The sequence below is a fragment of the Mustela nigripes genome, chromosome 5 (genome assembly GCF_022355385.1).
Source record: "Mustela nigripes isolate SB6536 chromosome 5, MUSNIG.SB6536, whole genome shotgun sequence".
NCBI classification, from domain to species: domain Eukaryota; kingdom Metazoa; phylum Chordata; class Mammalia; order Carnivora; family Mustelidae; genus Mustela; species Mustela nigripes.
In genome coordinates this window covers 93,079,641-93,096,760 of record NC_081561.1, presented here as the reverse complement: position 1 = coordinate 93,096,760, position 17,120 = coordinate 93,079,641, and the positions used below count along the sequence as shown (strand labels likewise).

The 17,120-nt window shown below is 38.4% G+C and overlaps 1 protein-coding gene across 1 annotated transcript in view; it reads left to right on the top strand.

The window, feature by feature from the left end:
• Positions 1-12,746, top strand: part of EPM2A (EPM2A glucan phosphatase, laforin) — a 178,212-nt gene extending 165,466 nt beyond the window's left edge. The window contains exon 5 of the mRNA XM_059400888.1: positions 12,362-12,746. Within this exon, the coding sequence (XP_059256871.1) occupies positions 12,362-12,391 (30 nt within the window). The 3' untranslated portion in view covers positions 12,392-12,746. The remainder of the gene's footprint in view (positions 1-12,361) is intronic.
• The last annotated feature ends 4,374 nt before the right edge of the window (positions 12,747-17,120 follow it).

The following is a 17,120-nucleotide window of genomic DNA, read 5'->3' as shown; positions in this document are numbered from 1 at the left end:
TGGTACTCCAGAAGTGACCTTCCTATCACCTGTTCAGTATCAGGGTCTTGTGTCTTTCATGGATAGGGCCTTTTATCATTTTGGATGATCAGTTGGATGAAGCTACTTCTTGTTCTTCCTTTCGCAGAACTACTTGGATTGCTGAACTAATCTTGGCTTTATAAATTATACATCTGAAGAGTTTGAGTTATGACCACAGAGAGAAGAGTAGATTATGCCGTCTTTACATAATTACTGTGTCCGTCAGTCTCAGATTAGCTGTGGTGAAGAGATTTGCTTCTTATGAAGTCAGAATCAATTAATTTACTACATCGACTTGGTGTTTACCTGTTAAAAGGCCATCCATTTTAGGGAGAGAATGTAGTTGGAGAAGAGGAGCCATCCGCAGAAAAAGTATGAAGGAATAAATTTCTCTATCTCTCTTCTACGATCCTTTAAAAAATTTCCCCTTTCCTGGAGGTGATTATTTTTTTAATTGACACTAATGGTATTGGATAACTGTAGTGGTTATTATAAATCATTTAAAATAGCTGCAAGTTAGTCTCTATCCATTATTTATTACCTACATATAAGCTTATGCTATATTTGTCACAACTCTTATTATTCTGGTCACAGAAACTGAGATGAAGAAAGGAAGGGACTTGACCCAAATCACATAATTAACAAGTAGAAAGTTGAGATGAACACTGGCTTTATTTACTTTTCCAAATCCTTTGCCTTTATTGTCTCTAGGCTTCCCATGACACGCACTCAATTCTAGTCCTTTTGGGTAATTCCATAGGCTTTAGGCATTCCCTGTTCATGTCCCCTTCTTATTTCCCATGACAGCCAGCTCCCAGATAGATGGTGAAATGTAAGAAATGGGAAAAATAATTCACACTAGAACTAATTGGGATTAATTTATTTATATATTCTACAACAAATTGTTGATGACTTCTGTTTACCAAATATTTTGCCTGTGTCTGGATTCTAAAAATGAAGACAACATGCCTGCTCTCAGGAAGCTCCTGGCTTGCAGATGTATATACTAGACAAATAATGACCACATATTACCTTTCCTCCATGATAAATATATATATATATATATATATATATATATATATATATATATACATATATATCCATTTTAAGTGGGATAGTGTTATAATGATGAAACTTTCGGCACTGGCCCACCAGCCTCATACAAGTGTAATAGAGGGTGGGGGTGAGGTGTCCAGGGAACCCTAGGACCTGTAGTAGCTTCTGCATAAGGATGATCCTGTTAGAAAGTAGTCCAGTTTAGACTGTTACCATGCCTACAATATTAGTACTTGGGAAGTTTGTGAAGATTTATCTCATATTTAAATCTAAATTCTAAAATGCAGCCTAGTAAGTTATTATTCCTCAAGGACAATTTTGGCAAATTACAATTTTGTTGAAGAGGAAGGTGATGTGACCCTTTCATCTTGATATTTTAGGTTTCTTTTCTTTTCTTTTTTTTTTAAGATTGACTGATTTATTTATTTGACAGACAAAGATCACAAGTAGGCAGAGAAGCAGGCAGGGCTGGGGGGACAGGCTCCCCACCGAGCAGGGACCCTCGTGCGGAGCTCGATCTCAGGACCCTGAGATCATGAGCTGAGCCAAAGGCAGAGGCCCCAACCTACTGAGCCACCCAGGCACCCCTTGCTATTTTAGGTTTCTTGTTCCCTTCTCTCTACTCCTTCCTGCAGCCAGTCTAGAGAGTAGTGCTTATAGTCACTCTGGTGGGGTTCAGATATAGTACCCCCAAGATATGGCACTTTGATGTATCAAATATCTTAAGCCAATGAAGTTTGAGAAAATAGTAGAAACAGAATGGTCACACCTCCCTACCATCTCACTTTCTTACCTGAATGCAGGAGATGAGTCTCCCATGCAGAAGTTGCCCTCCCTGTATCAGGAGAGTAGAGGACATTCTCATCATCAGAGACAGGGAATTTAGGAATGGGAAATCCCCAAAACCAACCTCGTTAAACTAATACTTATCACCTAGTTTCTTCCCCATTATTTACTACCCCGAGTCTGGACCACTTTGTCCTAATTCTTCACCAATTTATTGCCTCTTTGTCTAAAAGACATATAAGCTCCCTGCTCTGGTGACTTTATGAGGCCTTCCTTCTCTTGTGAAGGCTCCCATGTACATGTAAAAATTCAATACAATTTGTATGCTTTTCTCTTGTTAACCTATCTTTGACAGTTCAATTTTCAGACCCAGGCAAGCACCCTGAGAGGGTTGAAGAAAACTTTCCCCCCCTTTAGCTATGTGAACTCCTGTCAGAAAATGGACAGATGGAAGATTATTCCCAAAATACATACTTTCTGAATTTAAAGATTGTAATGAAACACTACTGTAATGATACCATGCCTGCATATTTAGAGGAATTTTAAAAAGATTTATTTATTTATTTTAGGGGGGAAAGGGGGAAACAGAGAGAGAAAGAGAGAGCAAGCGAGCAAGGAGGGGGCAGAGAGAGAGAAGCCAACTCCCTGCTGAGCATGGAGCCTCATGGGTCTTGATCCCATGACCCTGAGATTGTGACCTGAACTGAAATCAAGAGTTGGACTCTCAACTGCCTGAGCCACCCAGATGCCCCTAGGGACAACTTTTTTTCTATGTGTACGGTGAAATACACACAGATGAACTGTTAAAACTGCTATACTTTTATTTTCTATTTTTACATGGATGTAACATAACACTGGAGATAGAACAGACCTCAGGCATACCATGATTTGCTACGAGCAAAAGGTCTTTCTTGCTTTTTAACATGATTCTGTACAATATTTGCATATATACACCACCAGAGTTTCTTTGATTGCTATGAAAAAATATAACTACAAACACAAAACGTCTCAATGAAAATCATCGTAAATACTTTGGATGTGTTCAAAGAAAGAACGGGAATCAGAGACGCAATCGGTTGCGTGGTATGGCTGCATATATTCTTAAGGAGAGGAAAGTCAGCTTTCTTCAGCAGAGAGGTGACAGTCACCACAAGGAGAATACGGCTTGAGGATAAGCTAAGTGCTTCAAGTTGCCCTGCTGCTTAGTGTTTCCCAGAGAGCCTTTCAGAAAGCCTGCTCTCTAGAAAATGGGCTGACACTTACTTCTTGTATTCACAATATTACCTTATAATTGTAAGTGCTTCTCCTCCTCCACTTGTTACCTCAATTCCCCAAGCTCTAAATACTTTCTGCCTCCTAAATACTCTCTTATTAACCTCCAAGCTGTGGTGAGGCTGGCAGGGGAATTTGGAAGGACTCTTCATCTTTTCAGCTCAGAAAGTTCTATCATATCAGGGTCAAGTAACTTGCAAGATCTCTGCTCCTCAGAAATACATTTGAACCTTCTGGCTTTGCATAAGGAGATGAGGGAAAAAATAAAAATATGTCAGTGGTAGTCACCCAAAGGAAGAGAAGAGCATGTTCACCAAGGTATTAGTTGAAGGTATCTCCACAAGTATACAGTTTGAGGCCTGCGCAATCATGGCAAGCTTTTTATATATTCTGTTCACAACAAGAATTGTTTGTTTAAAAATTTAGTTCTGGGACAAAAATGCAATATGTAAAACTCTGAGGTCCCTCGCCCACCCCATTTAATTGAGTGGCTTTAGTTGTAGAACTCAAAGTACTAGCAGACACAAAAGTAATGGAATCTGGAAATAGATTATGTATGCATAAAATGCTATGACTGCAAAAAAAGGTTAATGTGTAGTTTAATTAATGTTCTCCATTACAGAGTCTTGTCTTTGCTAGACTGCACCTTTCTTAGGAAGCATGAGCTTTAGTTGTTTATATCAGAAAGGTCAGGGAACTACTTATGAGAGCACAGAAGAATAATCTAGAAGGCGGGAGGGGAAGAAAAAAGGAAGTTAAGATTGTGAGGCAAGGCTAGGTTTAGAGGAACATTTGGGCCATGGAGACAGCTCTGTGTGTGTGTGTGTGTGTGTGTGTGTGTGAGAGAGAGAGAGAGAGAGAGAGAGAGAGAGACTGAGAGAAAGAAAATGAACTTTTGAGATTTCATTTGTGGATTAAAAATGTAACACCCCCATTGATTTTTGATAGTTTTTGGATGTTATTCTGGAGTTTCTTTTTAAACTACACTAATAGTGTTACAAAGTAGTTTGGTTATAGTAAGTGGAACCTGTGAAAGGGCTGATTTCTGTATATCAACAACAGTCAAATATTGCTGATTTTTCCTGGGCCACCTTGTGTTTGGTGTGAGTTAGTGTCTCTACAAGGACTGGTGGAAGTGTTCCAGCCACAAGAGGTCACAGGCACAAAGGCAGTGGGGAGGAAAGGCAGGACAGAGCCTGGGGCTGGTTTGTGGTTCCCTGGAGAGGAGTGGCAAGTGACCTGATGCTGAGGCTACCCCAGCGCTCCCTAGCACGCACTTTTTTCCAGACACCATGCCAAGCACTGATAGTACAGAGTCCAGTACAACCTCACAGGGGTCCTATGAGGCAGGTGTTATTAGTTTGCCTCATACTCATTGTTATTTGACTAATGAAGAAATGAGGCTGAGATGGTTGATTTTATGTGTCCACTTGACTGGGCTGTCTGCTGAATTGATGTGATTAACATATAAACTATTAGACTTTGAGTAAAGCATATTACCCGCCATAGCTTGGGTGGTCCTCATCGCATCATTTGAAGGTGCTAAGAGAAAAGACTGAAGGCCCCGTATGAGGAAGGGATTCTGGCTCCAGATGGCTCCTGCCAGAATTTCAATTTAGACTTGTCAGCCCCCACAATCACGTAAGCCAATTCCTTAGACTCAGTCTCTTGCTCTCTCTCTCCTTCTCCCTGTCTCTTCATTTTCCTGTCCCCCATATATACCATATATATATACATATATATATATATATATATATATATATATATATATATTCTCCACCCCTACACATACACACAGACATACCTTGTTCTGTTGTACTTCACTGACTTAACTCTGCAGATCCTGTTTTTTACAAATCTGAAGGCTTGTAGCAGCCCTGCATTGAGCAAGTCAATCAGCACCATCATTCCAACAGCATTTGCTTACTTTGTGTCTCTGTCTCATTTTGGCAATTCTCTTAATATTTCAAAATATTTCATTTTTTATTTGTTATGGTTATCTGTGATTGGCGATTATAACTTGCTGAAGGCTCAGGTGATAGTTAACATTTTTTAGCAATAAGGTATTTTTTTAAATTAAAGTGTATGCATTATTTTTTTTAGATGTAATGTTATTATACACTTAATAGACTACAGTGTCATGTAAGAATATTAACCTTACTATGTACTGGGAAACAAACAAAAATCATTCAATGTGTTTTACTATGAATATACCTTATTGCAAAGGTCTGGAACTGACCCTGAAATATCCCTAAGTTATGCCTGTATGTATATATACATTTATATAAAAGTATATATTACATATAAGATATGCTTGAAGTATATCAGATATATATTATATATAAGCATATATAATAAATATTTATATATGATGTACATATACATATCCTATTGCTTCTATTTCTCTGGAGAACCCTAACTAATACAGAGCCTTATTTAGGGAGCTGGGAAACTATAAAGCAGGGACAGGAACTCAAGGTTTTTCTGGTTCCAAAGTCCGTACTTTTAATCACTTCATCACACTGCCCCCCCTTATTTTTCATTATGAAAGTGTCATCCTATGTTCCCATTATTTGTTTATGTGTCTGTTTCCTCTACTAAGCTATAAACTCAAGGGAGCAAGAACTTTTATATCCCCAACATCCAGCACAATGCCTGTCACATGCCATTGCGTAATACATATTTGTTTTAGAATCTGAGAAAAAAGATTTATGGTAATGTGCTTTGATAACTGTAAAGCACTATCAAAATATGAGACTTTATTGTTATGTGGCCAACACATAATTTTTGTTCAGTTATTTATAAGCAAATATAGAATGTGTGTACCTAAATAACCAAACTGTATATGCCTAAGCCAGTGTGAACATCTAAGCTGGTATTATTACTTGTTATAATTTTTACCCCGGGCCAGCAACCAGAAGTGAAGAAATATTTCCAGGATAGAAAATAAAATTACATTTCTTTCTGTAACAACTAAGGAAAGAAATAGCAATCACAGACTGTTTTCCATATAGAATAGAGCCAGCAACATTTAAGTTGGAAAAGGCAAGTAGGTTCAATGTCAAATGCTAGCTTTGAATGAGTGGAGGGGCTGTCTACAACCCTTGAGAAGATTGTGAAGGCAGTTGGCCCCTCAGCAAAGAGTGCCATGATTAATTAACAAACAAAAATCATTAACCTAGGCAGAGGATTGGGGAATGGGCAACACAAGTGCCATTTTGTCTTCCACCCCGATTTAAACAATATAAGAGTAGTCCCTTTAGTGTTTTTGTGAATTGGCAAGGCTCACTGTTCTGAAGGAGGACAGGAAGAAAAGTTCAACTTGAAAGGGAGCCAGAATGAATTTCGTGAATCAGGTAAAGCATTCTGAGTTCCTAGATGAAGATTAATCTCCTTGGTGCTGTCTTTAACAAAGAGTAAATTCCACATTTTTTTCCTTGTAATCATCAAAATCATATAAAATCAAATTAACCATTTTTGGGGACATATTTGCTGGACTCGAAGAATAAGTTGTCAAAGCCCTGTCCAAAGGTAGGAAAGCAGGATAGAAATAAATACTATTATGGCACCTGGGTGGCTCAGTTAGTTAGTTAAGCATCCGACTGTTGATTTCAGCTCAGGTCATGAATTAAGGGTCACGAGATTGATCCTTGCATTGGGCTGCTTATGGAGCCTAATTAAGATTCTCTCTTTCTCTCTCCCTCTGCCCCTCCTCTCTTTCTTTCTGGTGGGGTGGGGGAGAGAAGAAGAAGAAGGAGAAGGAGAAGAAGGGGGAGGGGGAGGAGAAGAGGAACAAGAAGAAAAAGAAGAAGAAAATATTATTGTTATGAGGTATTTTACTTTTCACCTACATTTCACCATAAACTAGATGATAATTTCATAGATTTATACAGTCACTGGTTAGTCAATGCCTTTGCACACTATTCCTTTTTGCATGTAAAATCTTCCACCTGGGATTACTTTACTTCTGTTTAAGATTTAGACATTGTTTAGAATCCATGTAGTAGGGATCCTTAGGTGGTAAACTCACTTTTTCTTCTGTCTGAAAACGTTTCTGTTTTTTCTTCATTCTCGAAAGACACTTTTGCTTGGTATGGAAATTTAGGTCGGCAGTGATTTTCCATCAGTCTGTATTTCTGCATTCTTCTGGTTTCCATCCTTTATGATGTGAAGTCAGCAAGCACTCTAATTATCTTTCTCTTGCATATAATCTAGTCTTACTCCTTAGAGTGTTTTAAATATATTTTTCTTTTTTCACTTCTCGGTGTCACTATTATGTGTCTAAAATTGAATTAGTTTTTATTTATTCTATTTGAGGTGTATTGGAGTCCTGCATATGGAGGTCTTTCAATACTTCTTTAAAGTTCTCAGCCTTTTTATCTTCAAATATTATCTATTCCCATTTATTCATCTTTTTATGAATCTCTAATGAAGTATTATTATAGCCCGGTCACTCTATCTTCCATGTCTTTCAATCTGGTTTTCATACTTTACATCTAATTTCTTCATAGCTGTGTTTCAGTTCTCTGATTCTCAGTGAACATGCATCTAATCTGCTGTTTAATCACTCTTAAATTTCTAATTTGATCATTAAAGCTTTATTTATTTGTTTTTTATTTAAATATGATTTATTTTGGGTGTATTATTTAAATTCAGTTTTATTTGGTTCTTCATCAAATGTGGTCATTCTCTATCATGTCTTGTTCTTTGCTTATGGTTTCAAGTTTATTTAATTTTTAAAAATTATCTAAACATACTAAACATAATGATTTTGCATTCTTTATTTAATAATTCTAATGTCTGAAATTATTTTTAGTCTCTTTCTATGGTTTACTCCTTATGGTAACTTGTTCATGTGAGTCCTTGGCTCTTGTAGGGTGAACTATTTATTGTCTTGGTCTGTATCTGTGTTGAGTCTTTGGTCAGAGTTCAGACTGACACTGTAAAAGCTGACTTAACATTTATTTATGGCATTCTCTTTTGTGTGACACATCCAACTCAAAATGATTTCAAATTTATTTCTTACTTTTTGGACTAAGAAGCATGAACTTGTGCCCAAACCCATTTGAAGGGCAGGTTGAGCTCTCAAGTTCTCAGGTAAGTGTTTTCTTCCAGGGTCATAATTCAGACATGCAAATATCCTTACTTTCTCCTTTAGTGTCATTAGGGTCCCTGCTTTATACATGGTCTCCTTCTGGCTTCCCCATCTTCAGTGGGTACTAGACTTTTCCTACCTCCCTTCATGTACAAAGAAGCTAACAAATCAGAAGCTTAGCTTTCCATCATTCAGCAAAAACCTTTGGGACAAAAGCCGGTCTTGGTATTTATTAACTCCCTTAGTTATTATTACCCCTAATTTTTAGGATCTTTTGATTCCTATTTTTTGTGTGTGCTAGTTCAGCAGTGCATTTAAAATGATTCCTAAGAAAATAGTTTATCTATCTTATTCAGAAATGTTCTTTGAGTTGTATAACCAGTTATATTACTAAAAAGTCAAAATCAAATTTTATTACACTGTGCTTTACTTAGACTTCTGCCAGGGACATTTGACTAAAAGACATGAAATCTCTTCACCCACACAGAACCATAATCATTGAAGGTATTTAGGGGGTTCTCTGACTTGGTGGTTGAAAGCTATAAATGCATTTACCAATTTATGTAGTTTTTGTCATCCTGGACTCTACAATGTATGAATAAAAGGAAATTCACATTAACTCTGGTTGGAAAGATCCCGGAGTCATTTTAACTGCTATCAGCTTATAGATGCATATTATAGATCATGTCCAAGCAGGTGATGGAGAATAATGAAGTACATGGTACGTGAGGTAGTAGCAGAGAAACAGAGCCATATGGCTTAGCAAAATTTCCTGTTATGCTGCACATACTCTCCCTCTGGGATGGAGGACCCTGTGACCATAAGTTTGTGCTAGGAAGGGCAGGCTGCTCATCATAAGGCACCATCTGGGACAGCTTATCCAGATGCAATTTCCCTTAGCAATTTTCCTATGCTCAGCTCCATTACCATAATGGATAGATTTCTGTCATCTGTTCCTTGGGAATATTTTGTAATATCAGTGTTTACAATGTTAGGATTTAAAAAAAATTTGGGGGGGGGAGGAGCGAGGAATTGAAGAGTATAACAATTTATTGTCAGTGAATATGAAGAGTAAAATATTCCCTTGCTCTGAGCTCTTTGCTCAGTCCTCAATGTTGTTTACACTATTTTTTTTTTTTTTTAGAGAGGGAGTGGGGGAGGGATGGGGAGGGGGGAGAAGAAGACAAAGAACCTTAAGCAGCCTTCACACCCAGCTTGAGCCTGAGATCATGACCTGAGCTGAAATCAAGAGCTAGACACTTAACTGGCTGAGGGACCCAGAAGCCTCAAAGTAAAAATTCTTAATATAAGTCTACAGGGTGTATCAGTCAACCCACTACACAGAAGTCTGGATATGAAAGAGTCTATCCATTTTGTTGAGTTAGAGGAGGTTTCTGAAGGACATGGCATTTAAATTGATCTTCAAAGGATGCATACTAGTGTGGAGAACCCATGTTTTCTTAATAGTAGAATTTTCCTCTAGGAAGAGCCTTGTGTTATTTGATAAATACTCTGACAATTCTATTTGGGGTGGGGTTCTGAGGCTGCTTAGGTGCAGGCTATGTACCAGACTATTGATTTACTGAGTAGAACAAGTGAAGTGAGTGTGAACTGAATTTAGTTCTTAGGAAACATATGGAAAACAAATGTGTTTTCAGGGAAGAGGTTTTGGGTGAGAAAAGGGAGATCAATGGGGAATCACATTGGGTTTGGGGTAGGTTTTGCTACCATGTGCATCCTTTTTTAAAAATTTTATTTATTTGAGAGAGAGAAAGAGAGCAAGTGAGAGAGAGCACGAACATGGGGAGGGGCAGAGGGAGAGAGAGAAACAGACTCCCCACCAGGTAAGGAGCCTGTCGCGGGGCTTAATCCTAGGACTTGGGATCACAACCTGAGCTATAGGCAGATGCTTAACAGACTGAGCCACCCAGGTTCCCCTATGATGTGAATCTTCTTTCCCATATTACCATGACATATTTGGTAAAATATCCCCTTATTTTAATGTATTCCAGAATTAGACCTACCAGCGTCCTACTTCAAGGGTGTTTCCAAAGACCTAGTCTCTGATAACAAATGGATAGGGTTGTAATGAGAGTGAAAGGTAATTTTTTTCCTATTTGGGTTCTTAATCAAAGTTACAGAGAGGATGCTTGAGGGTATATTTTCTCTTAGGTATTTGAAGTCCAAATAAACTGAACGCTTGATTAGGAGCTTATTAAAATACTATAGAGGGAAGAGGATAGAGAGTGAAGTTGGCAGGTCTTTGTGGAAATTGAGGGCTCTTGCTCTTGGGAGAGATCATTAAAGAAAAACTTTTCATATGGGAATATATGTGTGTGAGTGTGTGTGCGAGTGTGTGTGTATGTGAATGTACGTATGTGTGTTTTGAGTGTTCATGATGCAGAACCCTGAAGCTAAGAAAATAACACCCCTCCCCCACAGTAAGTACTATTTCTACAATCATGGAGCTTATAATTTTGCAAGAGAGATAATCATTAGACTACCAAGTATCAATTAATTTCAACTGGGATAAGTGCCATAAGGAGGGTTAGAAGGAATTAATGTTTAATAAGGGGACCTGATCCAGTCTTGTTGGTCAGGGAAAATTTCTCAGAAGTGACATCATTCAGATATAAGTTTCAATGAAGGAAAAGGGAGAGAATGTATTCCAGGCAGGAAGAGAGAGTATGTTGAGCAAATTCCGAGGTGGGGGAGAGGCTGGCAGGGCAGAAGATTCAGTATGGCTAGAGCCTAGAATGGAGGAGGAAGATAGATGGCAAGAGGTTTAGGCTGGAGCTGTAAGCACAGGGCTTTTCTGCTGGATCCTGTAGGGCACTTTTTTGTAATTGGTAATACAGTCATTAAAGAGTATGGGAAGGGGAGTGGCATGTTTATTTGAATTTGTTTACTTAAAAGACCTCTCTGGTTTTATGGGAGAAGACACAATAGGTAGTGTGTTGTACTGCATTATCTTTTCCACTTCTGCATTCCCTCCACAGTTGGAATAACAGATCCTTGTTTTTTACCTTGTGACTTTGTACCCCTTCCCACTAGATGGGGGCAGCATATGTGCATGCCTGTGGGATGTCAGGCTTGGCAATAATACATGCATTGCCCAATGGAATGTTGGTGGAGGCTCTGGATGTGCTTCCAAGGTTTGTTTTGGCCTCTTGCTTCTCTGTCAGTCATGAGACTCATGTCCATGTGCCACTGGTCCCAGGATGAGACGGACAAACCTGAGCTAAGCCGACCCCCAGGCCTCAAGTCAGAAAAACAAATACCTGGTGCCATAAGCCACTGAGATTTCACGGTGGGGTTTGCTAACACACAGGAGGGCATCAGAATGGAAGCAAGGAGACAAATTAATGGCTTAGGTAAGAGTCAATGGTGGATCAGACTGGGATAATGGCTATGCAGAAATGATGGAAAGAACTGAATAGATTTCAGAGATATTTAGGCTTTTGGGTTGGTGATATGGATGACCTACTGAATGCAGAGATAATGGGAAAGAAAATGCCAAAGATGATATTTCAACCAAAGGTTCTTTGCAGTATTCTCTAACCTTATGGTCCTAAAGATAATTGAATATGCTCAAAGCTTTCAAATGCTTTATGTCATTTTATTTGTGACTATAAAGATCATGACTTTGTGAAAAAATTCAATAGTCAAGACGTCTTCTCCTAGGAGCCTACGGGAGAGGCTGCAGGCTGCTGGCCATGCACTGTTCCTCTCACAGAGGTAATCCCAGCCCAGGCTTCAGAGGACCTGTGACCATGGGCTAGACAGAGGACAGGCCCTGACTTCTGACATGATTGGTCATCTAATGTCCTATTAAGGCTTTGAGGCTGTTACCGGCATGCCAACTTCTGCTCTTAAGAAACACTAAACCTATCACTTTTACAAGGCAGCAAAAAAAAAAAAAAAACCACCCCAAAAACAAACAAACAAAACCCCAAAACCCCAATGTATTACATTTTAGTGTAGGATGCTTGTCCGGCTTTCTGCCTGAGGCACACTTTATGCCTGAACTTGGATCCACAGCCTTGTAGCCTGCCCTTTCCCCATACAATTTCCCAATTGTTTCTGCGTAATTCTAATGGCTGGTTATTTTTTATTTTTTATATTTTTCAGAGAAGCAAGACACTATTTTCTGTCCATTAGCGAGCTGCAAGCAGCCTGGTTTTCACTAACACAGTGAGAAGATAAATGTTGGCAGTTCAGTTCTTGCAAAAATGAGGTAGCAAACTGCACCAAGTCAAGAATCCAGGCCGATTGTGACTCACTCTGTCACTGAGCAGGTGGGGTTTCGCGGTCCGCAAGGGTGTGGAGACAGCAAGCTGGCTGTGTGGCCTTCCTGACGGAGGTGAGGGCATCACAACCATCTGGAAGTCATTCATCAGGCAGCGTAGCCTGTTCGGTCTGAGCTTCTCCATTCTGCCTGCTGCATTTTCCTATTAGACTGAACTCCAGCTTAGCGGTTGGTCTCTCTTCTCCTTTCGATGGGGTTCAGCCATTACAGGAGTTACTTAAAAAAATATAGATATAGATATAGATATGTTTATATATGTATGTATATTTTATATATGTGTATAAATGTGTATAAATATATATATGTGTGTGTGTGTGTGTTTTGACACCAGAATTAGGAAGATTAATTACAATTAATACTTAAAAACATGTTTTAGGTAAGTTGGTAAAACTGGGATGTGTAAGATCCCATTTGATCTCCCACATTCAACATTCCTTTAAGATTTCCATCAGAGCAGCTGATAAGGACTAAAATATACTGATATGTATTTCTCCCTTTTCATTTCATAGTTCTTGAAGTCTAGGGGAAATATGGCCCAATAAAGGGGAAGAACAAAAATCAAAGTAGGAAGTGGTCTCAAAAATCTCCAAGCCATGTCCTGAAAAAAGTTCCTCCTTTTAGGTAAAACCAAATACAAAACAAGTATTTTTTTTCTTTTCTTTTCTTTTTTTTTTTCCCTCCTTCAGATGTCAAAGATACTGTTTCAATAGAAGTGGCAGGAGATTTGGAACCATTAAACTTTGTTTTTTCTAGTTCTGATACTGCCAAAATTTATTGTATGGCCTTGGGCTAGTCATTTAATACTTCTGAGCTGCAGAATTCTCCTGTGGAAACTGAGATTTTCTTGGATGACCTCCGCGAAGACCTTTATAGGCAAAAGTCTATGTTCTTTCATTCTATGGATTAGCAGTTGATACTAGCCTCGATTTATTATTTTATAATGATATTTTTGCTGGTGTAGACACCTTTCAGAATCCATGGATCATTCTTTGAACGGACAGTAATTTATTTTGACTGTATTGATTACCCTAAGTGTCATTCATTTTTCATGATTAAGAAAAAAGAGCATCCTTTGCTCCATCCTGTTTGTGTTTTTTCAAGGCTATATTTCTCATCCCTTTAATCTCATAAATCTAAATCTAGCAATGGAAAGTGCTAAGAAGGAAGTGGTCTCAAAAATCACAATGAGCAAAATGAAATACAAAGACAAAATCGAGCATGCAATTAAACCAACAAAAAATAAATGCAAAATAATAGAGGCTGAAAAATCCAGAGCAAGATTTAAACTATCTAGAGGGATCTAGCTAGGAGCTCTGGCTTAAATTACCCACAAAATGACATGAGATGAAGAGGATCTAACTGGCTTTGTAAAGATTGTTTTATTTCCAGGTTAATTTGCCTTTCAGTAAGATCTCTTTGCTTTAGCGGTTGACTTCATTATTTTCTGCATATTCTCCATATACTGCTATCACTTGTATAAGTTTCTTTTTCTTTCTTTCTTTCTTTCTTTCTTTCTTTCTTTCAGATTTATTTATTTAAGAGAAAGAGAGCACACATGTGAGTGGGGGGAGGGGCAGAGGGCGAGGGAGAGGAGAATCTCAGGCAGGCTTCTCTCCAAGCATGGAGCCTCATGTAGGATTTGATCCCAGGACCCTGAAATCATGACCTGAGCTGAAACCAAGAGCTGGATGCTCAACTGACTGAGCCACCAGGTGCCCCTGTGTAAGTTTCTTAAGTTGCCCTTTCATGGATACCTCAAAGGACATTTCAGATAGAACTGAAGAGGACTTTGAGCAGTGCCCCCCTGGAATATGTGACAATTCACCCACTCCTGTGAAGGGGTCCAGAATATGCCACCCCAAATTTTGCCACTTTGGCACATTTGATTATTTTGAGTTAAAGTCAGTTACGAAATAGCAGACAAAAAAAGAGCTTCCTGCCCTCCCCCAATCTGTCTGAAAAGAGGGAATAAATCCCCACCCCCACCCCCACCTCATACCAGGACTAAGAGAGAGACAGTGATCACTGGAGATGGAGAGCTGGCACTGAGATTGGTAAGTAAGATTAGGAAGGTGACAAACCTTACTAAGATAATGCCTGTCTTCCATGATTAGCTCTCCCCTGTATTTCCTTCTGACTTCCCACAGTTTGTGAGTCCTGGCAGCCCAGACTCCTTTCTTTTCTAGTCATGTATCTGTAGCTCATTGCCATTTGTTAAAATGGTATGAAGCCCCTGAGTCTAGCTGCTCCTTTGGGTTTTCACCTCTTCTCTGTGATGTCCCCATGCACACAAAATTTTAAATATTGATAAAATTTTTTTGCCTTTTCTGTCATACTGTTAGTCTACCTTTTGTTTAACTCTCAGGCCCCAGTCACTGAACTTGAGGGAAAAGGAAGAAGTTTTTTTCACTCCCATATACCTGAATCCCACTTGTCCACCAGGAGAAGTTCAGGAGTCACTCTGCCAGCAACCCTAGCTGTGGCCTCTGATAGAGGAAGAGAAGTGAATTTGGACACTTGTAACGGCAGAGGGGATCAGGAAGAGAGGATCCCCTTATCCCAAGTGGATTCAGCTAGTGGTGAATTCTTAATGGTCCCTTATGGTTAGAAAGTGGTCAGAACATTTGGAACCACATCCTTATTAAGATGTAGACTTGACTTTCAGATTGTTTTCCTTCCAGTCAATTGTTTTACAGTTTTATAGTCTGATGATGTTTTCTACGAATTGTACATTTGTCCTAGATTCCTTTGAAATAACTCTGTTTTATCTACGAAGACTTAGTCTTATTTACTGTCAGTGTCTCGTATAGAAGGCTGAGTTTTTAAAGAAAAATAAATGCGTTTAAGGACAGAAAGTCTAAACCATGGTGCATGTTACTTGGAAATGTTCAATGTTTTTTGCCATTTAATGTCTTGTAAGTTCCAAGGGATAGAAACCAACTGGAGTCCTATGTGGCTTGGGTGGATTTTTGTGCATAGTAATCTTCCCTAATGCATCACACTTTGAGAAATTGATGTTAATTTGTCTAGCACGTACCTCTCGAGGATCTTTGGCATTTAATGGCTATCATTACAGTTGTATTCTTAATTCTCCTTTGTTCATTTATTAAAACACCTGTTTGGAACCTACAAGATGACAGATACTGTGCCAGTGGTGAGGGCACAAAGATGAAAATCCTAGATGCCTAACTCACTCTGACTCCTTTAACTGGCATATATGGAAGCATCTATTGAAAATTAGGTCAAGTACTTTTGAAATCTTTAATTTTTACTACTTAAATTACATGGATTGTTTGCATGCAAAAGGGTCCTAGAAAATTTTGTCTTACAGAGTGAAAATAATTCAAAGTATTTTAATTTACAAGAATGGCTTTCCATTAAAGATTATTCTAAAAAGAATAACACCAAATATATATATTTTCTTAAACACAGTTAATACTTATTTTTAGTTCTTCACAAAACTGCTTTCATGCATGCTTAATTGATTGGTCACAAAGAATCTGCTCACACCTTTAAAATAAAAAAAAAAATTGAGTGAGTGTGTGTGTGTGTGTGCGTGTTTGTGTGTTGAGTGTTATATCCCCACAGTCCAAAATGGCTGCCAGTTCTATATTTTATAGGCCATAATTTGTATCTGACTTTGAATTGCTTAATTCTTATTTTATAATGGAATAAAAATAAGAACAGATTTTGCATAATTATAATTATTCTAAATTTTAATACATTATTTTAAATAGAAATTAAAGATAATTTCTATCATACACACCTGTCTTCTGAGTTATCATTATTTCTAAGTGACTTTAGGGCTCTGGATTTACCATAGACATAATTTCAAATCTTAGTGTTTACATTTTTCTTAAAGTCTCAGGACGTGCCCAACGGGAATTTCTAATAGCCTAAACATATAGGTTAGTTAGATGTCAAGAGATCTTCTGAAAGGATGAATTTTTTTCACACTGATTTTTCATGTTTCTTCCCTTCCTGTCATGTATAATGTTTATTCTGTTAGGTGTGTCCTTAATACTGAAAAGAGAAATTTCCCTAAAGAGAAAAATGTTTTACCCTTTATCTACCACCCAGTTCAGATAAAACTTGACCATGGACATCGGTTTGAAGATTCTTGTTTTTGTTCAGAGCTGAAAATATGTATTTTCATATCTCTTTCTACCGCGTGATTCTCATGGAGAATCACTCGTGTTATGAAAACAAACTGTTAGGGATTGATTTATTGGTTTGCTAATTCAACCAGGTAAGAGGAGAAGGGAGATGTGTAATGCTGGGGGTGAGGCAAAGATATATCCAGGAGGGAGGCCTTCCTGCCCCTCCGAGACTAAAGTCATTTTGGCTCAGCCCCAGCTCAGTGACTGAGAATTCCGAGCTCTTCTCACCACATAGGAACTTCTGACATATTTCTCCTTTGTGGTTTCCTCTGGATTTTTCCACTGTGTTTTAAAAACATAGCATAATAATAGGAACGTTGAGGTAGAGTAAGGCCAACAGATAGGGAGATGACTGCCTTTGAAAAACTAGTTACTCACAATGCCCAAGAGCAGGAGTCATGCCAAGCCTTGTGGGCCTGCA